Raw genomic sequence first — 27,568 nt, forward strand, 5'->3', positions numbered from 1 at the left:
ACTAGAGAGATCCTTTATCTGTGAACAACTTTTTACCAGACTGATTTGTGTGTTTCTCTCCCTATGTCTCTCTCTCCAGGAGGGGAAGGCGGACTGTAAGCAGGAGAAGTGTCCCCTGGTGTCTGAGGACTGTGCCCTGGTGGTGAAGCAGACTGGAGCCTGCTGTGAGAGATGCAAAGGTAAGACACTCATAAACACACACACACACACACACACACACACACACACACACACACACACACACACACACACACACACACACACACACACACACACACACACACACACACACACACACACACACACACACACACACACACACACACACACACACACAAACAACTACAAAAACACACACAGACACAGACACACACCACACAAACACAGAAATGCAGGAAATAGACAGGTGAAGTCATCTGCTTGCCTATGCACATAAACAGATATACAGGCGCAGGAATGGCCACCAACAAACACACAAACACACACACGCACACACACACACACACACACACACACACATACACACATACACAGCAGTGAGGTTGGGAATGGGGGTTTACAGGCCTCAGAAGGTTTTTATAAGATAGGCCTCCCTCTCCTCTCCTCCTTCTCCTCTCCTTTCCCCTCTCTCTTGACATACACACATAGACCCATGCACACATACAGACACACAGACACACGCACACACATAACATATATGCAGTCACACGCACACACACACACGCAGCAGCGTTGGTTAGTCTGGGGACAGCTGGGAGCGGTCCGTCTTGTTTTGCGGTGCTGTGTTTTTACAGCGCAACACTTCATTAAGAGAGGGGCAAACGGGTTCAAAATGGCCCCAGAAAGCCCCGCGTCACCACGGCAACCCCTCTCAGTTTCCCTATTGTTCCCCAGAGTGCGGTTTTGATTGGGCGTCGGTGGCATCGCATCAGTGCCTGGGAAAGGAGAGAGAGAGTTTTTTTGTGAATCTGTTAATGTCGTTATAGGTCGTTCTAACGTATTTCTATTTACCGAGAGTCGTTCCCGCAAATGGGTCTGTTCTTCAAAAACCCATTCCTGTCTACTCCCATAATGCAATCCTGTGGAAGAGTCTAGTAACAACACTGTTCAATTATAAGAGCAGTTTCTATGAAACATTTCTGTGAAATGCTTTTTTCTCTGTATTGAAACGTATTTGTACAATGTTTCTATACGTTGTTTCAAAACTATAACACACTGGCACGTGGTAGGATTGAGGTGTAAGGCAATGAAAAGTATGGATTGACAGTACCTGACAGTCTAGTCTACTTTTCTCTGTACTGTACTCTCCTCTATTCTTGCCAGGTCTGTCTTGCCTCCGACATCAGAAGTATTGGCTTACAGTTCCAGAAGCACATAGAAACAGCAGATCAATTCAAGTGATTCAATTTCCTCTTATGGAAAGTTTAACATTGATCTCCAGCCACTTACTGTAACTGTGATGTAATGAATAGGCTATTCATTTAGCACTGACATGGGGGCTGAGCAGGGTGTGTGTGTGTGTGTGTGTGTGTGTGTGTGTGTGTGTGTGTGTGTGTGTGTGTGTGTGTGTGTGTGTGTGTGTGTGTGTGTCTGTGTGTGTTAGTGTGTGTGTGTGTGTGTGTGTGTGTGTCTGTGTGTGTTAGTGTGTGTGTGTGTGTGTGTGTGCGTACGAGCGGGTGTGAGTGTGTGTTCATGGGGGTGTGTGTGTTGGTGTGTGCATAGGTGTGTGTGATGGCGTGTGTGTGTGTGTGAATGTGTGAATGTGTGTGTGGGACTAGGTGCTGATTGACGATGCTACACTATTGATAATGGTGCTTCAGCTTGTTTTGCCGTCCAAACGATCCAGGTTTACTGGTCGAGGTGAAACTTGTGTCAGCAATAATGTACGCACACAAGCACACACAGACACTCACAGCGAGCTACCGTGTTAGTTTAGTGCTCCCCAATGGCTTCCTGCTTCCATGAAGCCATAAACCAACACTAGGAGAACTGCTAACAAAGACCGTTTTTCTCTCTCTCTCTCTCTCTCTCTCTCTCTCTCTCTCTCTCTCTCTCTCTCTCTCTCTCTCTCTCTCTCTTTGTCTCTCTCTCTCTCTCTCTCTCTCTCTCTCTCTCTCTCTCTCTCTCTCTCTCTCTCTCTCTCTCTCTCTCTCTCTCTCTCTCTTTGTCTCTCTCTCAGGTTGCCAGTTGGAGGGGAGACATTATAACAGTTCTGCATCCTGGACAAGCGCCACTAAGCCCTGCATGACCAGAAGATGTCAGGTCTGTGTTTGTATTCTGTATACGTGTCTATGTGTTTCCCCTACATCTATGTGTTTGAAAATTGGGTATAGTTTTACGTTTCTGTGTGTGTGTGTGTGTGTGTGTGTGTGTGTGTGTGTGTGTGTGTGTGTGTGTGTGTGTGTGTGTGTGTGTGTGTGTGTAAAAGGTTAGTGGCTGCTCTCCTGTTTTCATGGTTCCTGCGTCCTTTAGCCCCACTCAGCTGTGAGCTAGTTGGCCTAATGCTGAACACGTTGTGTTAGCCTACCCCTGCTGTTGTCGTCACATTCAATGACATTGTTTATGTTTGGGGTCAAATTGACCCTAACCCTGAATAACTGTTATCGAAGTTTAGGACCCAGCTACTTTCTGTCTGCTGGACATTTGACATGCCAGAAGCTTACACAGTACCATCTGGGAAGTCATTCTTGATAACGGTTTTGTACCACGTAGATCAGGGGTCGGCAACCCTAGGCACGCGTGCCACCACTGGCACGTTGCAGCATAATCATTGGCACACTTAAAAAAAATATATATATACATATACATATGTATATATATTATTATTATTAAAAGATTTCACCACACAATAGGCAGCACTTTATTCTGTTTTGGGCATTTCCTCCCAGTGCAAATATGATAAAATTACTTACTGAAAGCAGTGTTCCGAAATGGGATCAATGGAGAAGAAAAATTTTAAAATATTGTTGCAAGTCGCCTGTTTGCATCGCCTTCACATGGTTTTGCAAAGCTGTACATGTCTTAAAGATATTGATGTGGATGGTTCCAACATTCTCATCTATTCTTGTTTTTTAAATTTCTCACAGTGCAAATTTTCTGAATTTCTGAAAGTCTTGTTTTAAGATGGGATATATGTAATTATAATTTGTAAGCCCAAGTAGCAAATATAACAACTAAAAAAAAACGTTCAAATGTTGATGCATGATTGTGGATTGTATGGAAATAATACAATTCCAGGTCTTCCGGAAATCTTTTTGGTCGCTGTGTCATAATTCAGCTTAATATTTAATACATTGTTGCTCAAGGCACAGTCATTAACGAGAAAATGTCAAACTAGCACCGCATGTTGAAAAGGTTGCTGACCCCTGACGTAGATAATGTAGTTCCTCGTATGACGCAGATTGGTCAAAACCACTGGTGGTTTGGACAATGCATAACTTGAAGCCTGGCGGGATGGGTTCTTGCTTGATCGTTATCTCGCAAATCCAGCGGCCTCACAACATTTCATTTAGACAGCCCACTGTTAAGTATCGAGCACCTCAAGCCTAGTTGAAATATGGCTTTTAACGTCTCTGTGGATGTCCTGGTTCTGACAGGAAGGTGTCGTCACAGAGGCGGAGGTGCAGTGTGTAGTTCACTGCAGGAACCCCAAAATACACCCCAAGAAGTGCTGCCCGACCTGCCCTAGTGAGTACCCCCACACGCTCAGTCCTATGACTGTAACATACTAGGGTAATGTTGGGCTGTGGGATATGATTATGAAGGCTAAATCGCTTTTACCTTTAACAATAGTGATACACATGATATCAATATGATCATACACTCAAGATTAATGGTTGAAAGATGAGAACATGTATTTTAAAATAGTTTATTGTACATTACAGTCTGCTCCTATTGAAAACAGCTGCCTCAGATCTCTGTGACCTCTGTGCTGTCTCCTGCAGGCTGTATATTTGAGGGTCGTCTGTACAAGGAGAAGGAAGAGTTCAGCCCTGAAGGCAAACCCTGCATCAAATGCACTTGTACGGTGAGTTCTCAGGCACACACACACACACACACACCACTCATTCTATACATATATTCATACACAGATGCATGCATGTGTGCACACATAGCCAGAGATGCACATCCACCAGTCCATGCATGCAACCAAACAAAGACGCACACTCGCTTGCCTGCACACTTTAACATACAAACAGTTACAGTTACCACCGCCAATAAGCAAACATAGACAACTATATTGCACTCGCGTCACCCCCACAATGTTCACTTTTATTATGTTCGATTTTGTGTTTCTGGGAGCTACCACACCAAATGAGTAGCCTCTCTCTCTCTCTCTCTCTCTCTCTCTCTCTCTCTCTCTCTCTCTCTCTCTCTCTCTCTCTCTCTCTCTCTCTCTCTCTCTCTCTCTCTCTCTTTTTCCGTGGCTAATTATTTTCTTGCACTCTCTCCATTGTAAACAAACTTTTGAGCGTCGTCCATAAACACGCTGGTGCCATTAACACCTTCACACCTCGGAGACTGGCCCGTTGGCCCGTTAATAGGGGCGCACACACACACACACACACACACACACACACACACACACACACACACACACACACACACACACACACACACACACACACACACACACACACACACAAACAAAATGTTGAGCAACGACCTGGTTGGATGAATGTGTCGCTGTGTTTTTGGTTTTGAGTGGATTTAAGGTAGCTGCCTCAGAATGAAATGTAGGAGACTTCCTGACACCTCTGATGGCCCGAGAACACAATGATCTAGACTTTTCTCTTTAGCCCCGGCCCTTCTACTTACTGTTGTACTATTATGTACTGTTGTACAATAGTTTTAACTTCTCCCCCCCCTCCTACTTCTCCCCCGTTTTGTTACAGTTATGCAATAGTTCTTCTTCTCTGGTTTTTGGTTACAGTTATGTAATAGTTGTTGTTCTCTGGTGTTTGGTCGCAGGGCGGACGGACTCTGTGCATGAGGGAGGCGTGTCCGGTTCTTTCTTGCCCCGCCCACCTCACCCACACCCCACCAGGACAGTGCTGCCCCCGATGTCTCGGTGAGGCCACACACACACACACACACACACACACACACACACACACACACACACACACACACACACACACACACACACACACACACACACACACACACACACACACACACACACACACACACACACACACACACATACACATAAAGGCTTCAAACACACATCCACACTAATGCTAGCAAAAACACACGTAACATATACCAGAATGTATCTCTTTATTTTAGACATTATCGTATCCTATACAGTATCGTTACAGTATGACACATGAACAACACTTTTTCTCTCCCTCTCTCCCCCCTCCCCCCCTCCCCCCCAGGTCAGAGGAAGGTGTTTGATCTGTCTCAGGGGAGCTGCTTGTTTCACAGCGAGGTCTATGAGAACAACACCTCCTTCAGGAACGACAACTGCACCACCTGCATCTGCAAGGTACCCCCCCCCCCCCGGAGGGTCTGACTCATGGGTCCCAGGGTTGAAGCTTTGCCAGTGGGAGTCAAACCAGTGGGTTTTATACTGGCGCTCTCCCGATCTACCCAACCCATCCTTCAATGTTATCTGGATAATAGATCCCACTACATATATTGATTGTATTTATAATAATAGTAAGTGTTAATATATGATGTATGCATATATATATTGATGCACAAATGAAACATAGAGAAACACACAAAGTAACTTAAATACATTAACAAACAAATATCTCCAATAAATACGTAATATTTGAAAATAATATATCATTTTGTTTTATTTCAATAATTTCCCTATTGGCTAGTACACCATCGTTTTAAGCTTTCACTTGTATGACCTACAATGTATCCGGGGTGGTTGACCTTTAACCCTCTCCCCCCTCTCTCTCTCCATGGTCCGTGCATTACCCAGGATTCCACTGTGGTGTGCAAGAAGCACTGCTCGCGGCCAGGCAGTTGCCAGGGCGACCAGTGCTGCGACGAGTGCCTGTCCTATGTGAAGGTGGAGGAAGTGAAATACTGCCGGGTCCGGAACAAGATCTACAGGGTGAGACCGAGTGAAGGATGGGTGGTGGGAATGATGAGGGAGGGAGGGAGGGAGGGAGGGAGGGAGGGAGGGAGGGAGGGAGGGAGGGATAGGTGCTCAGATGGATAGAAAGATGAGAGCTAGCTGCTATGGATGGAAGGATGGATGGTTGACACAGTGAACAACAGAGGCCGTCTTAAGTCATCCTCTCCTCCCCCTACAGGAAGGAGACATGTGGTCCTCTGCCAACTGCACCCTGTGTGCCTGTGTCCAGGGCAACATCGAGTGTCAGCCCAAGCACTGTGTGCCCATCACCAGCTGCCCGTCGGTGAGCCAATTGCTTCTTCTCCTGGTTGTTGTAGACCCTGACAGGCCTTTCACACAAGAACTCCGGATCATCTCCGGAGAATCGGCTCATATGGGAGATGCATGTGTGAAAGGGCTATAATATGGTACAAAGGTGTTTTTCACTATATTCAGCTTCCTTAAAAGGTCTCTCCCCCTCTCTCCTGAATGGCCTTATAAATCAGAAGCCTGTTCTCCTTTCTCTTTCTCATACTTCTCTGTTTCTACACTTGTGTGATCTATGCTCTCTGTCGCAATCCTTACACGTTGTACAACACAAGCAGAATCGTTTTCTGCACGTTTTCTGAACGGCACCGCCTCACAAACTGTAATGAACCTGTTTCTGTGACGAACACCCACTTTACGCTCCCTGACTTATTCCGTCCTCTTCCCCTGACACACGGGGCATGTGACACGCACACACCTGATTCAACCGCCCTCCAGTAACAAACGACAACTGTGAAATCACACAGAACACAGAGAGTTGTGAAATCACAACTCTCTGTGTTATACGTGAAGCGCTCTCACATATAAAACAGAGCGTTTTAAAATCGAGTTTACAAACTTTGTTCAACACACGTAATTCACATGTAATCCGCTCTTACTATCTTACTCCATCACATCGATAACATCAGCCGACACCTCTACTTCAAACCGTCCCCATCACCCTGGCCAGTAATGACAGGCAGGCGTGTTGAGAGAGGTCGGAGGTGAGCGGGTTCAGGCTGCGTTCACCTGTCGCCGCCGCGTTACAGAGTGGATTTTTGTCATTCTAGCAGGCTCCGGTGGTCACTCTATCAAAGCCGCCGTCGGCTGCTTTGGCGTTCACACGCGTACCTCTGCTAACCCCCCTCCCCCCACGCCACCTCACCTGTTGTCAGCGGTCGGGGTCAGACTAGGCTGCTGGGCAGGTCCATGGTGGAGAGGGCCCTCTATTGGGCGACGGGGAAAACAGAATTATACTCGGCAGCGAAAGAAAAGTGACTATGACTATGCTGAATTTTTAACCAAAAATACAAAAATAATATTTTTTTGTGTATTTTGTGTACAGAAATATGTAACTTTTAGATAAATATTGCTTTATATTTGTATGAAATATGTAAGGGATAATCCTCAGCCTGAAGGGGTCTATTTCGCGATTATGACCAGCTTGCTATACATTAGTACACTTATTACACGGCTACTTAATAAAGATATCAATCACATAAAATGCTATAACAATATTGTAGTGATTTTATTGGTTCTGCTTGAAGAAAATGTATCTGTTTGATTCCACTTTTGGAAATACAGTCTGTTCATACATAACAGTGGTCTACTAATCAGAAATAATGGACTGCTGAATGTCAGAATTGGCCATCATCAGAATTGAGTGTGCAACAAAGTCTTGTAATAAATAACAGGTAAAAACTACGACTTTGATTCATGCTGTAGAAAATAAATAGCTTTAAAAGAACAGTGATGAAACAGGGTTAAAAGTGAAGGTTATTTATTCACACACAGACACATACACACTCTCATATACAAATGTGCACTTGCTCTTGCACATTTTTAACCCCCCCCCCTCCCCCCACACACACACACACACACACACACACACACACACACACACACACACACACACACACACACACACACACACACACACACACACACACACACACACACACACACACACACACACACACACACACACACACACATCTATACATACCGTGTCCCAGGTTGTCATTACAGGCTTACCATGGTGTGACTCGCAAGCACAAATGTCAATCCTGGATCCGTCCCGTTCCCCCTAACACACAACCGTACACACACACACACACACACACACACTCACACACACACAGTTGGTCTCTGTGGAGACACTGTGTCTCCTTACACTCTTTTGTCTGCTGGGGGTTTGATTGACAGCAAAGACCACGGGCCCTATATTTAGTCCCATGCAAGCCAATCTCTCTCTCTCTCCCTCTCGCTCTCTCTCATTCTATGTATCCCTCTCATTCTCTCTCTCTCTCCCATTCTCTGTCTGTATCTCTCTCTGCACTCTTCAAAGAGAGAGGGACCTGTGTGTTGTGGCGGCAGTGCTGCAGTGTGTGTCTGGGGAGAGTGTAGCGTGTGTGTGTGTGCGTGTGTGTGTGGTGGGGGGGGGGGGGGGGGGGGGCGTGATGACAGTCTGTGTGAAGTGATTCCCTCGGGCAAAAGGAGAGTGGGTGAAAGAGTTCTCTGATCAGTTGAAACATTTGACCCTCCCAACACACACACACACACACACACACACACACACACACACTGACATACAGACAGACAGACAGACACACACACACACACACTGATATACAGACACACACACACGCACACACACTGACATACAGACACACACACACACACACCCAATGTCATACAGACACACACACACAAACCTACTACACACATCGAAATACCCCACACATACACACGCATGCTTCTGTTTCTCAGAGGTTAATGGTTGATAAGAAACGATTTATGTGTTCCTTTATGACAGCGAGCAAAATAACCTCTACTATCCTATCCGGTCTCTTTACCCTGCATCTCTCGATCATTATACATCTAACAGTGGGCATACCGTCTGTATCTGGGACTGTCTGTAGGTCTCCCTGCTCTCCTACAGCTGTCACTGTGCCTCTGTGTCTCTCCCCTTCACTTGGGTTCTATCCTCTTTCTAACTCCTTCTGTCTCCTATGTCTAACATTGTGTCTCTCCTTTCTCGCGCTCTTCCCTCCCTTCCCTCATTTGCCTCACATTGTATCTCTCTCTTGTCTCTCTCTCCCTCTCTTCCCTCCCCCTTTGCCGAACATTGTCTCCCTCTCTCTCACTTCCCTCCCCCTTTGCCTAACATTGTATCTCTCTCTCGTCTCCCTCTCCCTCTCTTCCCTCCCCCTTTGCCGAACATTGTCTCTCTCTCATCTCTCTATCTCTCTCTTCCCTCCCCCTTTGCCGAACATTGTCTCTCTCTCATCTCTCTATCTCTCTCTTCCCTCCCCCTTTGCCGAACATTGTCTCTCTCTCATCTCTCCATCTCCTCCCCCTTTGCCTAACATCGTGACTCTCTCTCATCTCTCCCAGAATAAGATCCTTAACCGAACGGGCTGCTGTCCTGTTTGCACTGAAAGTGAGTAAGTCATTAAGTAATTTCCTGCCCCGCCCTCCCCTTCCTGTAAACCATGTGATCAATTGTGGGTAATGTCACTTTTCCGATAACGATATTAATACAATGTTACATTGTCATGACATCATCAGCAGTGATGTTTTTGCATATAGGACATAGCAGCGTGGGCCCGGATTTTACTTAAAAAACGTCTTTCTTCATATATATCCGTATTCATCTCTCTTGGTTTCTATATGTGTATATATATATATATATTTGTGTGTGTATGTATGTATATATGTGTGTGTGTGTGTGTGTTTCTGACCCTATCTCTCGCTCCCTACAGAGCCTGGTGTGTGCACAGTGTTTGGAGACCCTCACTACAACACATTTGACGGGCGCACGTTCAACTTCCAGGGGACGTGTCAGTACGTGCTGACCCGCGACTGTGGCAGCGCCACCTCTGGCAGCCTGGGGAACAACAACATCAACAGCCCTGACTCCAGCTTCACGGTACGACTGCTCTGGCAGATTGAGGGGCCTCATGTCGGGGCCATACCGGAGCTGATTTGAATACCCCTCTCCCGGTGCTCCGAGACCGCCACGCTTTCACTAGCATTATGATTTGGAATGCGGCCCGTCAATATCACATTAATGTCGTTAAGCCAATCAGATGAAAGTGGCGGAGACATCGAAGGTACCGATCACGTCCGGTCCATACAGATGCCAGGTGTTTGTTAACGTGTGTGAAGCTTGATCCTCATCGAGTTGTGACCGTCCCCCCCAGGTCCTGGTGCGTAACGACGCCCGCAGGACGCGCTCCTTCTCCTGGACCCAGTCGGTGGAGCTGCGGCTGGCCGGCCTGAGCCTCAGCCTCCACCAGCACCTCACGGTGCGCAGGAACGGCTCGCGCATCTCCCTGCCCTACCACGGGCCCGGGGTGCACATCGACCTGGACGGGTACCTGCTGAAGCTCACCACCATCGCAGGTCAGGAGGAGAAGGTCATGGTGTGCTTGTACACCACTGTTTATACAGTGTTATACAACGATGGATAAGAACGGGTTCCCTTCAACATAATAGAACGATAATGAAACAGCGATTCACTTAATGGTTCAATAGTGAATTACCACACAACCCCCGGGACACCTCCCGGCTGGAGGTCCGACCCCTGAGCCACCACACCAGCCCACCGGGTCGCCTTCACACTGTCCTGCCCGTTAATAACCAACCAATGGATTATTACATGCACATGAAAACACAATTTCCATTCCAACTACCACCCGTGACGGTTCCCCCCCCCCCCCTCTGCAGGCCTGGAGATCACGTGGGACGGGGACAGCTTCGTGGAGGTGGTGGCGGCGCCCCACCTGAGGGGCCGGCTCTGCGGCCTGTGCGGCAACTACAACGGGCAGAAGAGGGACGACACCACGGGCGGCGACGGGCAGTTCAAGTTCGACGTGGACGCCTTCGCCGAGTCGTGGCGCGTGGAGGGCAACGAGGTGTGCGGCGCCCAGCAGGCCGCGCGGCGCCCCGCCCCCCTGCTGTGCCCCGGCAGCGTGCGGGTCAAGTTCCGCGCGCACCGCGAGTGCCAGAAGCTCAAGGCCTGGGAGTTCCAGCGGTGCCACCGCGCGGTGGACTTCTCCACCTTCTACAGGTAGGGGGCGCTGCTGGGCGGTGGGCTAGCCGCTGGGGCTGTCTGTGCTGGGGGGGGGGGGGGGGGGGCGGGGAGAGGCCTCTGTTCGGGTGGGAAGCTAGAGATAACTTTATTGATACCACGGGAACGCACAGGGCCAGGCCGTTGCTTGGAAATCAAACATTGAAACTTACAAGCATATCGTTATACACTTGAATGCAAAAAAAATAAAGGGGAGGGGTTTAAAAATAAGGGAAAGTTAAAACACTCGTTAAACTCGTAAAGTGTTATAACATAGATGTTATTGCAATTTAAAATATTATAATAAAACCAGTTAACAAACACACACACAAACTGGAGTGTGACTTCAGTTCAACAACACAGTGCCTGTCCTCTTCTCAGGGTCGTTCTGTTTGTCCTCTTCCTCCTCCTGTAGGTCCTGTGTCACAGACATGTGTGAGTGTCCGGTGCATAAGAACTGCTACTGTGAGTCCTTCCTAGCGTACAGCCGGGCCTGTGAGAGGGAGGGGGTCCCCGCCCTCTGGAAACCTGAGGCCGCCTGTATGGGTGAGTGACAGAGCCGTCCACCATACATAGCCCTGAATGAACGCATCCCAGCCAGTCATTGGTCCTCTGGCTGCAGAGAGGGAATCAGGCTTTGAAGGGGTACCACCACGCTCTGCTACTTTCATATATAAGAGAGAACTGCTTAAAACGCGCGCCGTGCAATGACTCTGTTTCAGGGATAAAATGAGGGAACATCGGACCATTCTATTTGGAGAATGCTAGTCTCACAAATAAATAAATAATAAACAAATTATTTAAAGTCTGGTAGCAGACCAGCTTAGATCTGTGTGAATGGGCCATGGTGCTTAGCTTCTATTGTTGATTCGAACATGTTGCTGAAGGCTGGGATCTCTCAGCACGTAATTGGCTATTAACTGCGAAAGTCAGCACTAGTAAACTGTGAAATATTGTCTGTACAGGTTCAAAATCTACACGTGTAGACTACTGTAGAAACACTCTTATTACAACCCCTTCTGAAAGGTTCATCCATTCGTGCAAATGAGTTTCTCATCACCCCCCCTATCGGCGGGAGTGGAAATCCTAGGAAGGATAATGGAGTGGCGAGGGTGCCTAACTGTCCGGCCCGAAGGCTCTGAGTTCCATCCCCCTGATGTCCGCAACCCAACCTGTAGGCTCCTAAACCGAGACACAGCGAGCCCTGCCCTCTCCTGGACAACATGTCTGGTCATCGCGTCATGGTCACCAAGAACAAAGGAAGTTGGAACCATGGCTTTGTCATTTCTAACACGTCCTGTTCCTCTCCCTCTCTACAGCCACCCAGTGCAAGTACGGCGCCGTCTACGACACGTGCGGCCCGGGCTGCACCAAGACCTGCGACAACTGGAACGAGATCGGGCCGTGCCACAGGCCCTGCGTGGCGGGCTGCCACTGCCCCGCCAACCTGGTGCTGTTCCAGGGACGCTGCATCAAGCCCACCTCCTGCCCAGGACGGTGACCCTAGTGGGCCCGAGGGGAGAGGGGCCGGGGGGGGGGGTGGGGGGTGGGGGGGGGACGTTTCAGGGAGAGTCAGTTTCAGAGGGAGGGCGGGGTTGGAGAGGGACAGCAGGTTGACATGTGACGTTTGATTCACAGGGAGGAAAATACTCAGGGTCCAAATAAAATCCCCCGCCCCCCTTTATTTGGAGGATGGTTCATGGTGCTATCATGGATAGAGACTGTGGAGAGAGATGCTGTGGAGAGAATAGGGAGAAATTGACCCCCCCCCCCAGCACCACTTGTACTGCGATGACACAAACACAAGGGGGCGACTCTTGCGCAATTGCCGGTGGTAGTCGCGACTCGCGACGGAGGGTTGTCACTTCGCTGTCCTGTAACGTGTATCGAGACGGAAAGCTTCCGACAAGAAAGAAAGATAAATATAAAACTCAGGGTCCCTTGCGTGATGACCGGAGAACGGGACGCCGACGGGGAAAGCAAGCTGCCATAAACCCTCAGGAAGAGAGCTGTGCCCGGTGGACTCTTTGCTGTGAGCCAGCAGGGCTGCCTTACCGCTCATTCAGTCATCATGGATGGACACTGAAACAGGCGACCACGTTGCACCGCAGGGGTTCCAAAGTGCGACGCATTCGGACGCCCCCTCCCTCGGGGTCTCGTTTCAATACCGCACATCAACCAGATTTATATCAAAGCCAGTCAGCCGTTTTTGTATTATTTTTGTTATAATTATTTTGTTTGTTGACTTTGTTAATTTATATATCAATCAAGTATTTCAGAATCATAAATATAAATTGTGCTATAAATGATTTAAAGGGAAAAAAAAGCTTATTTATGTATTTCTCGTGTACTTTTTTTGTGTTGACCGTTTGAAGAGAAATGTGTCCAACTGTGAGTTGGCGGTGGCGCTGCAGCAGGGATAACGTACTGTAATGTGTTGTACTCAGTGTCCAGGGTGTTTTCTATCATTGGTAATTGGAGCGTGCTCCGCCAGGCACCCGCATCACTTGAATTCAAGCTATTCTTATTTAAGACCAGCAATATAACCATTCATCGAATATCACCGTTCTGTCTTCCTTCACACTTTGTCTCCTTTTTTCGTTTTTTTTTGTCTGTGTAAGCTACTTTTTTATTTAAACCCAAATATTCACCATTCTAAGGAGCCCCTCTATATTTAAAAATAAGATTCGGGTCAGTCACTTTTGGAAATCTGAAAGGATTTCATTGATTGCTATTTTAATCAGAATAATTACGATTTGTCTGGGAATCAAATTATAAACTTGTTGTAGGCTTGTATTTCAGTCCAGATTTTCAATGTGTTATCACATCATGAGATCATCTGTTCTTATTATTCTTGCCATTCATCTTCCACTGAATTAATTATCGAAGTATTTAAACTCCCTTGGCTTAGGAAATGTTTTGCAGTTCCTACAGTCTACCACCAGAGGGCAGTGGTTGTACTGTGCAGCTTCCAGTAGACAAGACGACGGTGCAAGACTGCCCGTACACCTAACAGACGCAACACATTATTGAAATTGAGGCAAACTCTTAATACAATTCAAAAAGTATAATACACAATACAAGAGGTCAACAAACAATGTTTTGAAATCACAGACAAACAGTAAGGGACAGTAAAGTGTCTACATGTTAACCTAGTTACAAGGTGTTAAAAAAGCTAAAGTCTAAATCATGACTGGCTACTACCTGCAGTTGAATTTACTTTTGAAAGAACTAAATTTGAGTCCCAATCCAAGTTGTAAGAATGAGACGACCATTGAAAGACAATACCGGTTTGTTAGTTTAGGTAGCTCATACTTGCTTTATGTGCCGTAGTTTGATTGTTAATATCTGTTCATCGTTACATATATGTTTTCTGAACCTGAATACTTTGGACTCCTTCTCTTACATTGTTCTTCGCTTGCCATGAAAAAACGTTACTGTTGTGAGATTAAAATGGACAGAAGGATTTAGACTGGTGGAGGACGGATGTGTGTGTGTAGCCTACTGTTTCACTCAGCTCAGTGGATGAACAAACTCAGTTTGGTTAAGAGCCAAAGGGAGAATCACTTCAATCCCTCTGAATTCAACGATGACTTAATAAACGAACACTGCGTTTTTTTTACGGAACTCCAGATATATAAGTGGACATTTGACGTCATAGAAAACCTATAACAAACAACACTTACAGGCAGAACATTAGTCGAACCGAGACAAACAGAAAGAATACTTGTTGAACATGCTTTGAAACCAATTCTACCACCAGGGAGGCTCTTGTTGTTTGGTATGGCAGAGGGTCGTGTCGCTATTTCAGGCCTAGCATAGTTTATAGCTTCCTTGGTGGTTGAAAGTACAAAAGGGGAAAACAAATGGAAAGTGCTTCAGAGTGGGCTGGGACAGGCTTCAGGAGGGGGCGACCACAGAGCTCAGATGTCCACCGTGGAAACATTCATTTCAGAGACCGATTCATACGGTATCAGGTGTTCAGCGATTCTAATCTCTCTCTTTTAGGTTCAGGTCGTCTCTAAAGCCTATTTTCTGTGTTTTTCGCTGGTTTGTAATATTTTCAAATGGACATTTTCTACATTTGAAAATGTGATCAATTTCCAAATGGCAGAAGGCTTGATTTTTGCATGCCCCTTTATAAAATGAACTCCTGTTAACAGAGCATCTTCGTCACAGCAATACATTTAAGTGTGCTATGCCTAGACATTTCCTATCAACTGAAGGCATAATTAGTATTACACCTTTGAGGTTCTCTGGATCAGAGGGAGGTAGGGGGCCACAAAGGGCACACTTAAAAACCTTAAAATGATAATCTTCTAGACTGTCTTTTCTCTTTCATACAAAGCAAAAAATATACATGTAGTAAAAAATACACTGTAAAATATCCAAGTAGGCCAGCTTTGAGGGGAATACTAAATAAAATAAAAGTCTGTTACCACAGCATTGGAATAATGGAACTGGCGTTACAGTTGAAAAGAGATAAGGTGGGGGCGGGGCTATAACTTCAATCATCATCGCTGTCGCTGCCTGATTCACTGGGCTTCAGATCATTTCCTGCAAAGACAGGAAACAGAATGCATTTGAAGACGTCACAAATCTCTCAGTTAGTTTTTCATAAGTTATGGAAGCACTTTCTTACTCCGTAAAGCACATCCCCCGAGAAACCCAATACTCCCATCTTGTTTCACATCAGGTAATACAAAGTACCCACAGCCCGCCCTCCATATCGGACTCACGGAGTGTGCTCATGAGCTGGTTGGTGCCCTGCTGCCGGTCAGGGGCCCCGTTGGCCAGCGGGTTTGGGTTGGGGGAGGCGTGGGGGTGGGGCGGTGGCTGTGGTAATGGCGCGGACGGAGGTTGTGCGTCGTGTTCACCGTCACTGCTGGAGCTGTCGTCGCCGCTGGCCGAGTCCGACGAGGAGCTGCTGCCACTGCTGCTCATTTGCTCAATGACCTCCACCTCCGCACGCAGCTCTGCCCATAGCGGGGCCCAGTCAGGGAGAGGGAGGGAGGGAGAGACAGAGCGCGAGAGCCAGCATCAGAACCAACTTTTAACCCAAAACCGAGGCAGGGTAATCCATCGCTCCGGCATCAATGATCTTGATAGTTATTGATTAACCAACAGGGACAACATTTCACAAGAGTAAGGGGTGGACCATAAATCAATATTAATAATAATCCCGATATATTCTGCCATGAAAAAGTATATGCTGATATACATTTTGGCCATATTGTCCAGCCCTACCTAGAGTGTCATCAAAGAGCCCCTACTTGATCACAGGGTTTCCCCAACTTCGGGCTGCCACCAGCTGGTAGGCTGGAGTGCAGCTAGCCACCATACATCTTGGTGGACAATCCTGCTTGTGATGTCCGCAGTGGATAGGTTTTGCGTGATGGCTTGCAATGACTTATCAGCCGCACGCCCGGTGGAGAATTAAGGGACCTTTCAAATTGACGATGCCTTTGGCCGAGGGTCCTCACCTCTCTTGATGTCATCCAGCTGGGGCTCTGGAGAGGGGTTGTCCTTAGAGGGGGAGGGGGAGGTCTTAACTCCAGCCCAAGGCTTGGTGGGGGCCCGGAAGTGGGAGCTGGGCTGGTTGGACCGCACCGACTGCTGCTCAATACGGGCCTGTATCTTACTGCTGCCCTCTGCCCTAAAACCACCATGCACAGCCAGACAGACACCCATGTAAAGCGCCATGGTAAAGAGATTCCTCCACTGCTTACATGTGTCCCAAACCCCCAAAGCTGTATGTAAGTGTTTAGGATATTTGACAATCAGTGGAGGGAGCTATCTGGTGAGTTCCAACGTTGGAACTCTCTTGTGAGTTCCAACGTGTATGCGCCATTTGCTAATCATGTCTCAGCCTTTGTGGATTAGAAATAAACCAGAGTTCCCAAATGGCTACGAGGCTACCTTGCCTTTGTATTCCCCATGGGGGCTATCTGCCCGCTCACCTGGTTTTCTTGACCTGGATGCTACTGATGAGCTTCTCCAGCACAAACTCCCCCGTGTCGTGGTTGATGATGAAGACACAGTCCTTCTGGTAGGGCCGCTTGTTCCCTTTGAACACCGTCATGGGGGGTGTGGAGCCCTTGGGTTAAGTATGATACATAATTTAAGCTTAATATACCATGTCATACATTTCATTGTTGCCCATTACTGAGTATCAAAGACAGATGTTTCATCCCTAGATGGGATGCTGCATGTGTTACTTTTTTTCCTTTCAAAATGAGAAATTACAGCCAACGTATAACATATTGTGACGCATGCTTGTTATAGGTTTGCAATGGGTTTGTAGTTTCTGACATTGAATTTAGTTGTTTAGAGGGTTGTTGCGTCAAAAAAAGAAAAAGAGGATGTTCTTACTGGAATATGTGGCAACGTTATGGTAACTTCATCCCCCTTTCCGACCTGCAATTCTCCCTTGTAGCTGGTGTCGATAGAAGCTGGTTTGAAATCATCTGTAGTACACAAAAGCATCAAAACAGGCCTCTAAATTGTTGCTACATACAGGTGTGGGGAAAATTGCATGTCATGTCTGCTTTTTCTTCCCCTTTCAGAGTACTAATACGTCTACAAACGCAATGTGTAGAAAGAAGATTGCTTATTTGGAAATTGTAATTGTAATGCCGCAATTCTTGATGGTTTACATTTTAGCAGTAGGCTTGATGTCAGCATTACTATGACCCACCCCGTGCACAACAATGTCTTCATTTTTGATAGGAGCATTGGTAGATCATGGGACAATTGGGCCCTGTGCACAAATGCCCAGGGCCAATACTATGCCGAAAACAACCCTTGTAGCACCGCACTACTCGGGAAGTACAACCAAAGACTATTTGATTGGGAGAGACTCACCGCAGGAAGACAGATAATCGAGGGAAAGGGCAGGGTATTTGGTAGGGGTGGGAATCTCTTGGCACCTCACGATTCGGATTATGAGGTCAACGAATCGATTCTGAAGCGATTATCGATGCATCCCGATGCAACAATTTTTTTGATGTACATTTCCATGCGTGATTTAAAAAACCAGAGTTTGCTAATCAGAGTTTGCTAATCACTTCCTAGTTTTTGTGATGATCATTTAAGACATCAACAGATGAATTAACTAGGGATGCACCGAATATTCGGCCACCGAAAATGTTCGGCCGAAGGAGTAAAAAGGCCGAAAAAAATGCACCGAACAGTTCTTTTTTTGATTAAAAAAAAAGAAAAAAAATTCTTACATCCTTGCTATAAGGTCTGCTGGAATGTTCGATTTGGGCTTCTTCTCAAAGCTCTCTCCAAGCTTCATCACATGCTCCTCTTTATCCAAAAGCGGATTTGTAGTTCCGTTCATTGCTTCTATTATATGGTCAAAACTTACATAGGTTTAAAATCACTGAACATGTACAGAATTTGTTTATGCAAAGTGAACACAGCAGAGGCGCCCTGGTAAGCCCAATGACGAACTGCGGCGAGCATCTGATTCCTGTTTGGTTCCTGCTACGAAATACTTCCGACAGTGTGCGAAAACATTGTTTTAAGATTTTACTTATTAACTTTATTTAACATTGATTACATGATTACAAATTAACAACACATTACATTACACATCCGAAAGATTGAATCTTTTTTAGAGATAAATGAACCAGACGGATTGTGAGAAACCCGACGCTGAAGAATATATGGGACGGACATGGTGGGCTCATGTTGTATACACTGCTTTTGGTGCTGAGTCTGACCACTGATTGATACAGTGTCAGGCGTTAAAAAAAACGAACTATCCGACATGGAATCGGAAATATAGTGTTTTACAAGCGATCATGTATCCACTGAAGAACAGTCTATTTTCGATAAACCCCAGGTTGAGATCAACAGCAACTTAGACATGTCACTGAGCCAAGCAGAGTCGCATAAGCTCCCCATTGACAAGATTCTGGTCTCAGAATTCAAGCAGATGAAATTAGAAAAGGAAGCACAGAAAAACTGGGACTTATTCTGTAAAAGATACACTACTCATTTCATCACCATCATCATCATTTTTTCCCGCTCGGTGCATTTCATGGCCTTGGGGCGCTTCTGCTGGAGAGTTGGAAGTCTGTTCCAGCATCAGCAGGATGTCTGGATTCGACATCACATGGCGACATCAGTCAGGGTTAGGTGCTTTGTCAAAGACACCTCGACACTCTGCTTGGTGAAGCCGGGGATCGAACCAACAACAGGTTACCAGCCAACCCGCTCTACCACCTGAGCTACTGCTGCCCCAAGGACAGACATTGGACTACGCAGGACTTTGAAGAACTGAAGTTGTGCAGAGAGGTATTAATGGATGAAGTAGCCTTTATTGATTTGGTGATTCACAAACAAGTCCAAGCGAGTTTTATATGTCGTTTTATTCTTTCTATTTTTTCAGTTTGAGTCTCAAAGGCTGGTGCTGTTGGAGGCTGGTTGTGGCGTAGGAAACATGCATTTTTCCTCTGCTGGAAGAGGATCGCAACATCTTTATATATGCCTGTGACTTCTCACCGAGAGATGTGGACTTTTTCAAGGTATTACATGTTTTTTTGCTACATAACCATCTAGCTGTCTTGTATCATGGATCACTCCCTCTCTAATTCAAGCACAGCTATTGCAACTAAAACGTCTTATTGGCGGATAAAGTTACCCATGGTAACTGTATTCAAGGAGACACATTGTGGTGTTTTCCCAACAAGTAAAAATAGTATACGAGTTCCAGACAACATGTTTTTGAAGCTTTGAGGAACAAAAATCCTGCCTACCACTATTCCCCTCTGTTTCAGTCCCTTCAGAATATGCTGTTTCTGGTGTCTGTAGCTTTAATGCAACTGAGCTGCTGTCCGTTGCATACAAATTAGCTGTCAGAGTGAACCACAGCATGGAGGAGAAGTGATGTTGTTGTTTGGTAACTATAGGAGGGATACTTTCAGAAATGCACATCCCACTCAAAAAATCCTGTACAGACTTATTTCAAAGTTTGTATGCGTGTGGAAGCACCAGTGACCCAAAGCAACACCCCAAATCCAAGGAAAAGTGTTGTTTTCATGAATCCCCTTTAAAATGTTTTAATAAGTCATTTTAGCTAATTAAGTAGTTATGCGATACACCTGTGCTCTGCTTATTGAAGCTGAATTGAAATGGCATTCCGAGGGGATAGGCAGGCCAGTGAAAATAATACTTTTTTAAAGGCTATGTCAGAGGGTTTGGTTCTCCTTCGCTGTCACCCGAGAGGGTTTTTGTCTCGTACTCTAATGGTCTGAAGTATATTTGAGAAGAAAAATACAAACGGGGAGGACCTGCAGCCCCGATGGACAAGACCTGCAGCATCCAAGGACATGGGTTGCTGAAGGCATACAACGGTCATGAGTAGATGCCAGTACATGCTGACCTGAGAAGGATCTCGGAAGAACTTTGAGGAACCCACAGTAACTGATGAAGGGGAAGACGGTTGCAACAAAGGATAGCAGAATGATTTGGATGGAGAAGGAAAGGCAATAGGGTTGCCGCGGTATACGGTATTAACAGTGTTACCGGCGTTGAGGCCAACACCGATTACTCGGTGTTGCACACCGGCAACACTGAGTTTTTTATTTTTTTTATTTTTTTCAGTAATAAAAAACAAATTCAGTAAAAATGAATAAGATAAGATAAGATATATTTATTTGTCATTGCACAGAAGTACAACGAAATTCAGTGCACTCACATACTGGTCTCATTTAAAAAGGTAACATAATAAATAGTAAATAAATGAAGAAAATACATTCAACATTTCGTTCACTCACTACATTCATGTCGTCATACACTATACCGTTAACTTAGTGCCATTGTATGCCTAAAAATAGTATGCCTTAAAATAGTAGTACAAATATGTAAAGTGCTGAGCATTGCATTACATGTGGACGTCACTGATTAATACGCAACTAGTCGGAACTAGTGGATTTATTCTCAGGTCAGAGTTAAGTATGGTGACTGCTTTGGGATAGAAACTGTTCATGAATCTTGTGGTGCGTGTTTTGATGGACCTGTAACATTTCCCTGAGGGCAGCAGTTCAAACAGATAAAAAACAGAGTGGGGGAAAGGTGCGGGCCCATTCTGACCGCCTGTGGCCTGTTTGTCAGGAAGTCCTTAATCCAAAGGCAGAGGTTGAGTGGTATACCCAGGGAGGACATCTTGGAGAACAGTCTGCTGGAGACGATGGTATTAAATGCAGAGCTGTAGTCCACAAACAGTAGCCGTGCATAGGTCCCCTGCAGCTCCAGGTGGCGCAGAACGGAGTGGAGGGTCGTGGAGATTGCATCGTCTGTTGACCTGTTGGCTCGATGTGCAAATTGATGAGGATCCAAAGTGGGTGGTAGGGCAGCTTTGATGTGTTGTAGAACCAGTCTTTCAAAACACTCAAAAAACAAGATGTTATTGAAGTCTGTTTGGGAACTGGAACTATGATGGATGTTTTCAGGCAGGTGGGGACAGTGTACTGTGATAGAGAGAGATTGAAGATATTTGTGAATACTTCACCTAACTCTGCAGCACAGTCTCTGAAGACCCGTCCTGGGACCCCATCTGGGCCGGCTGCCTTCCATGTGTTGATCCTGCGGAGAGTGCGGATGACGTCAGCAGCCTGAAGGACGAGGGTCTGTCTGTTGGTGTCTGGAGCCGGACTGGTGGTTGTCATTCCCTCCACCTCATAGCGGGCGAAGAACCGGTTCAGTTGCTCCGCCTCAAAGGCACTTCCGCTGGTAGTGCTGCTGTTGTTGTTTTGCCTGGTGATGTGACGTATCCCCTGCCATGCCCGGCGGGGGTCAGAGCTGCTAAAGAGGTCCTCGATCTTCTGTTTGCATGCTGCTTTAGCATCAATGATTCCCCTCTTCAGGGTTGCCCTGGCGGTCTTGTACCGTTGCACGTCACCGGAATGGAAAGCAGTGTTGCGTGTCTTTAGCAGGAGTCGGACACCCCTGTTCATCCACGGCTTCACACGGATCTGTTTTGTGGTAGTGATGTTTTCCATGCAGCATTTGATGTAGAACAGTACAGAGGATGAGTAGATGTCAATGTTGTCCTCTTCAAATATGGACCAGTCTGTGTCACTGTAACAGTCCCGCAGTTGTTTGGAAGCCCCCTCTGGCCACACTTGTATGACTTTAACAGTGGGTCCGCTTGTACAGATACGTGGTCTGTATGCTGGAGTCATGAACAATCAGATGTGGTCAGACTGTCCAAGGTGGGGTAGGGGTGATGCTTTGAGCCCATGCTTGATGTTGCTGTAGACATGGTCAAGTGTGTTAGGCCCTCTTGTTGGACAGTGTACATGTTGGTGGAATTTGGGGAGCACAGTCTTTAGGTTGGCTTTGTTAAAGTCACCTGCTATTACATAGACTCCATCAGGGTGGTCATGCTGTTGATTGCTAATGGCAGTTAACAAGGAGGCCAAAGCTCTTTTGGTGTTAGCATCGGGAGGTATGTAAACAGAAGTGATAACAATGATAACTGTGAATTCGCGTGGCAGATAGAAGGGGCGACATCTTACGGATAAATACTCCACGTCTGGCGAGCAGTATGTGTCCGTTGTCACAGCGTTTGTACACCAGTTCGTGTTTGTGCAAAGCCCCCCTCCTCTGCTCTTACCGGAGTCTGGTGTTCTGTCGGCTCGGTGTGCTTTGCGACCCGCTAGCTTGATAGCCTCAGCCGGGATGGTCGGGGTGAGCCACGTCTCAGTGATCACCATAACACAGCATTCCTGGATGTTTTTCTGCGTGGATATGGTAAGTTCCAGCTCTTCGATCTTGTTGGGAAGTGATCTTGCATTCGTGATGAAGAGGCTTGGTAATGAAGGCTTGTGCGGTTGTCTGCTTAACCTAGCTCGTAATCCGGATCGACAGCCCCTCTTCTGCCGGCGCTCTCGACGCCGCCGTCGCTTCCTGGCTGGGAGAGTAATCCACGGGGATCCCGGTGGTCTGATGAGCTCCGGTGGAATGTCGTGTCCGGTGTTTGTTTGCTTCAGGATGCAACTATCTTGCATCAAACCGATACTGATTAAATCGTTTTGGCTGTATCTTACGTAAGGCTGTGCATGTGGCATTTAGTAAACAGTAAACTGCTAAGAAACCAACTAAAGAGTAATACGTGGAGTGCTTAGCCGCAGCGTGTACACGCGCCGCCATGGCAACGTGCCGCCATGGCAACGCAACGCCATGGCAACGCGCCGCCATGGCAACCAGACCAGAATAATATAATAAAGAAAATTAAAATGTGTAGAATAGGCCACAGTTCTGCTCTGTGCGGAAGAGAATTGGCGCGCTTCCTTACAAGACCCGTAACCATAGCAACGCCGGTAAACAAACCCCGCGAAGCCCAATCCCTACGTGAGCTCCCCGCGCTACGGCCGTCCGGAGGCGCACAGAGCTTTTGGCCGTGACATTATGATGCAGAAAATTATATTATACTATTATATATAGAACATTATAAGCCGCCGAGAATTGGCGCTGCCAGCCGCTGTCACCGAGTGTGAGAGGAGAGTTGAAGGAGGAGATGGCGGTTGACCTAGTTTCAAAGTTAATACCATTTATACCGCTAATACTTGTGTGTTGACACAAGCGTATTACTCGGTGTGAAAATGTCCTCACAGCGGCAACCCTAAAAGGCAATGGTGCAATGGAGATTTGGCGACCTGATGGAGACAAAGCACATCTAGGGAATCACTGGAGTAGATGCGGTCTCTTAGGGTTGTGTGATCCAGGTGAAGGGCACTCTGCGTGCTTTCGTTGCCTCGGTGTGGAGCACGCCACGTCAGCCCTGTCGGATCTGCTTCCTGCGCCGCTTGTCAAGCTTTACCTCGATAACCTTTACCTCGAAGACCTTCTGAATTTAAGACACACAAAAGAAGCTGCGAGCAGAGACACCATGACGGAGATAAATCATCTCTCTTCCTTGGGTTTCACCATTAACTGGGAAAAGAGCTCCCCGCTCCCTAGCCATCGGCTAGTCTACTTGGGACTTTGCCTAGACTCGGCCATGATGTCAGCGAGGCTCTCGCCTCCTTGGCGAGATGCCGTTCTGCGCTCTCCAGCTTTCACGTTTGCAGCAGCGCACTGTCCATCGTGCACCTTTTGGGGCTGATGTCAGCTGCCCACCCCGTGGTTCCCCTGGGTCTGCTCTTTATGCACAGACTACAGCGGTGGCTCGCCCGCCACAGGTTGGGTCACATTTGACACAGTTGACCAGAACTTCGGGGCGGATCTCATGTCTTGCAGCGGTCATCGCCAAGAAGGGTGTGTGGCGGAAGTCTATAAGGCGAAGTCTAGACGACTACGCCAAGCTCAGAGTCGGCACCGCGTGCATCAACAGTCTTTCAAAGCAGCGGTAGTAATCACTCAACCGGACGGTGTAGAAAGTCCCGTCAGTCAAAAATAGTAATCCAGTTTTTAAATCCATGTGAAAATCGGCAGGATATAGAGCTAGTTAGCTAAAAAAAAAAGTCGCAAACAGTGTCTAATGTGATAAAAAGAAAAGAAAAGAAAAAAAAGAAGAGATTTTGGCATCTGAGAGAAACTAAGATGATTAATTTCTTTTTAACCGTTATTATCTTCCGTTTAAAGATCTTATCGGTTAACCGGTTAACCATGGAAATCCCTTATATACTGTATATTTATAGATGTATATCAGACATACATTGTATGTTTTTTTTGTGCTATTCCATTTTTGTTTTGTTTTTTTATCATTTAATATTACTTTTAATAGTTCCGGGACGTTGGAGCAATAACCTTGTGTTTTTACTTTTCTGCCTGCAATGTGAATTTGAAGTACTGTTCAGTTTTTGAATAAAGATGCGGCAATTAACAATGTTTCTTTTTTTATCCGATTTATCGATTAGTCGAAAAAATAATCTACAGATTAATTTATTATTAAAATAATCGTTAGTTGCAGCCCTAGTTAACATAACTATTGTTTTGCTTAATGTCCGCTTCTGTCATTTGAGGCTAGAGAATTTGATCCCATGTCAGCCAAACATGGGGATGTGCTTGAGCACAAGGCCCGAGCCTATGATAGTGTAGGCCAGTGGGGCCCGGGTAACGTGTTACCCAGTGGCGAACTTAGCCCTTTGGGGGCTCCAGGCGAACAGTCATTTGGGGGCCCCTGCATCTACCGGTCTCAGTACCTTATATCGCATAATGAGATACTCCATGCAAGGGATGAACAAAAGTCACTATCCTTCTTTCATGCAAATGTCAATTATCTATTTACAAATTGAGAATAACATACAAAACAATAAGATTAGTTATGTTGACACATTACACTGACTGTTAACCATAAGTCCTCATTTACCTGAGGGTTTCCAGTAGCTCACAGCAGCTATCTGCTGTGAGCTACTGGAAACCACTACTGGAAACCCACTGATAGCTGCGTCCATTTATCACTATATTTCCTGTGCTCTTCAGACCTTTCATGGTTGATTAGATGCATTGCAAGGTTATTCTAGTCTTTAAATCCTTCCTCACTCAGTTGTTTTTGTTTTCCAGAAAGGCAACAACAAAAGCAAAAAACACGGTCTGCACTTTCACTGTAGACGAACCAAGACCTGTTCACCCTCTCACCATTTTTCATTACTATGTAATAGTATGCTTTTGTGAATCTGCGGCCCTTGGGCCAGAGTGCTGGGTCATCCACAAGAATATGTGTGCACCTGCCCAAGACACAGCAGCTTGGGCCAGAGTGCTGGGTCATCCACAGGAATATGTGTCTCGCAGTCATTGTTATCGTTATTGTCATAAATTTCAATAACCAAAGTGGAAGAAGGAGAGTGAGAAATATTCACTACCAGTTGTGCATCATCTCCGTCAGTTTGTTGACACACGTCATTAGCATCGCTGCTGGCTGAGCCAGAGCCACTTGGAATGAAAGGAGCAGTAACGTGACAGCAAACGACGTTGACGGCTGCTCTTGATCCGCCGACGGTCCCGCTGCCACTGCGGTGGCTGTAAAACAGCTGGATAGCTTTGGCAGCTTTGAAAGAAAGTCCTGCCTTTGGTCTTTCTTTTTATGTGACCCGCTTTCGTACGATCGCTTCATGTTTCACTCGATTTATGTCTCACTCGATTTCTCTCTCTCTCTCTCTTACCGCTTACTGTTTTGAATTTGACATAATTTCCGCATACGCATGATGAGCGTGATGCGCGTAACATGGAATAGTCCATGTAGTGCAGACTGAAGGGGGGTGCACACGGAAAGATCGTCAAAACATGAGTAATAATTAGACATCCCGATGCTACTATTGTGAAGAGATTTTTATAAAAATAATAAATATGGGGACAAAATATATGCATTGGGGCCCTCTTGACCAGATCAATATTGTAAATAAGAAACTGTTCTTGATGTTTTATCGGGAAAAATAAAGGTAAAAAAAAAAAATTGGGGGCCCCAAAAACCTTCTATGGGGCCCGGGGCTCCAGGCAAATGCCTGGTTTGCCTAATAGTACGGCCCGCCCCTGGTGTTACCCCCACTCATAGCTTGCGAAATAGATCAGGTTCATTCAGCCATTGGACTGCATAAAGTAACAGCATGTGTTGCATTTCTGTTTTAATTGTATGGGATAAAGTGACCTTTTTATATCTTTCATTGATCCATTAATTTTTGTTCTCATGTTTCCCAAAGCCTGTGTTTGAAACTTGTGTGTTGCTACTGATTGACCTCCTCATAGCCTAGTTTATCCTGTTTGTGGATTTTACAGTGAGGCATTTTCTTTTTGCAGACAGAGATATTCTTCTTTCAGGAAAACATTTTCCCATAACCTGAACAAGTGTTATACAGACATGGAATCGAAGCTCAAAATAATTTTCGAGTCCTCCCTGGATCATGTGTCCGCCAACAATAAGTTAGGAACGACGAATGGGTTGTTGAAATAAGGTTGTTGTAGTTGAGCCTTTTGTTGCCTGCCCCCAGTTTTTTTGTTTGACCCTCAAACCAGTCCAGCTCTAGAGTTGGCCAACCTGTTGTCAGACAGCTGGCGGCAGCAAACGTCTAAACAAATAAGCTGTCTCGAGTAAACCTCTGCAATTGCAAATACCTATTCAGCTATATATAACCCCTCTTTATTTTTTTTTCTGCTGAATTGTTGTTATTCCACAGCATGGTTCAATATTTGATTGATACGCTGATTGGTCAATAACCTTTACAAGTCATTTCACTACAAATCCATCGTTAAAAACAACGTCAAATAAAACTATCCACATATTTGGATTAAAGATCAAGTGTGTTGGTGGCGATGAGCCGCCTACCCCGGTTCGTTTAAGGAATGTAAGGGGCAGCAATACCTGCGGACATGTATTGTAGCCACATAGGCTACTTTGTGGGAGTGTCCCTCAAAGGGGAAGGGCACGTATTGCT

General features: G+C 46.1%; 2 protein-coding genes across 2 annotated transcripts in view; one reads left to right on the plus strand and one right to left on the minus strand.

Moving 5' to 3' along the window:
• bmper (BMP binding endothelial regulator) overlaps positions 1 to 12,694 on the plus strand; it is a 22,795-nt gene extending 10,101 nt beyond the window's left edge. The window contains exons 3-16 of the mRNA XM_056603120.1: positions 80 to 179; positions 2,180 to 2,262; positions 3,597 to 3,687; positions 3,945 to 4,027; positions 4,972 to 5,071; positions 5,385 to 5,494; positions 5,945 to 6,079; positions 6,282 to 6,386; positions 9,506 to 9,551; positions 9,874 to 10,040; positions 10,315 to 10,516; positions 10,841 to 11,183; positions 11,599 to 11,729; positions 12,503 to 12,694. Coding sequence (XP_056459095.1) covers positions 80 to 179; positions 2,180 to 2,262; positions 3,597 to 3,687; positions 3,945 to 4,027; positions 4,972 to 5,071; positions 5,385 to 5,494; positions 5,945 to 6,079; positions 6,282 to 6,386; positions 9,506 to 9,551; positions 9,874 to 10,040; positions 10,315 to 10,516; positions 10,841 to 11,183; positions 11,599 to 11,729; positions 12,503 to 12,684 — 1,878 coding nt within the window. The 3' untranslated portion in view covers positions 12,685 to 12,694. The remainder of the gene's footprint in view (positions 1 to 79; positions 180 to 2,179; positions 2,263 to 3,596; positions 3,688 to 3,944; positions 4,028 to 4,971; positions 5,072 to 5,384; positions 5,495 to 5,944; positions 6,080 to 6,281; positions 6,387 to 9,505; positions 9,552 to 9,873; positions 10,041 to 10,314; positions 10,517 to 10,840; positions 11,184 to 11,598; positions 11,730 to 12,502) is intronic.
• A 2,661-nt stretch (positions 12,695 to 15,355) lies between these two features.
• Positions 15,356 to 18,528, minus strand: LOC130391878 (ELL-associated factor 1-like). The gene is made up of 7 exons (XM_056602201.1): positions 18,436 to 18,528; positions 17,888 to 17,897; positions 17,556 to 17,650; positions 17,144 to 17,280; positions 16,667 to 16,839; positions 15,923 to 16,159; positions 15,356 to 15,740 (listed from the first exon to the last, which is right to left on the minus strand). Exons 1-7 carry the CDS (start codon positions 18,526 to 18,528, stop codon positions 15,691 to 15,693), a joined length of 795 nt encoding a protein of 264 aa, XP_056458176.1. The 3' UTR covers positions 15,356 to 15,690.
• Positions 18,529 to 27,568: the final 9,040 nt, after the last annotated feature.

Source organism: Gadus chalcogrammus, chromosome 11 (assembly GCF_026213295.1).
Source record: "Gadus chalcogrammus isolate NIFS_2021 chromosome 11, NIFS_Gcha_1.0, whole genome shotgun sequence".
Lineage (NCBI taxonomy): Eukaryota > Metazoa > Chordata > Actinopteri > Gadiformes > Gadidae > Gadus > Gadus chalcogrammus.

Coding starts and splice junctions, on each gene's coding strand:
- LOC130391878 (XM_056602201.1), bottom strand. CDS start 18,528: ATGAACGGAACTACAAATCCGCTTTTGGATAAAGAGGAGCATGTGATG. Junction 17,281..17,555: donor TAACGTTGCCACATATTCCA/GTAAGAACATCC, acceptor ACTTAACCCAAG/GGCTCCACACCCCCCATGAC. Junction 16,160..16,666: donor GCTGGATGACATCAAGAGAG/GTGAGGACCCTC, acceptor CGCTATGGGCAG/AGCTGCGTGCGGAGGTGGAG.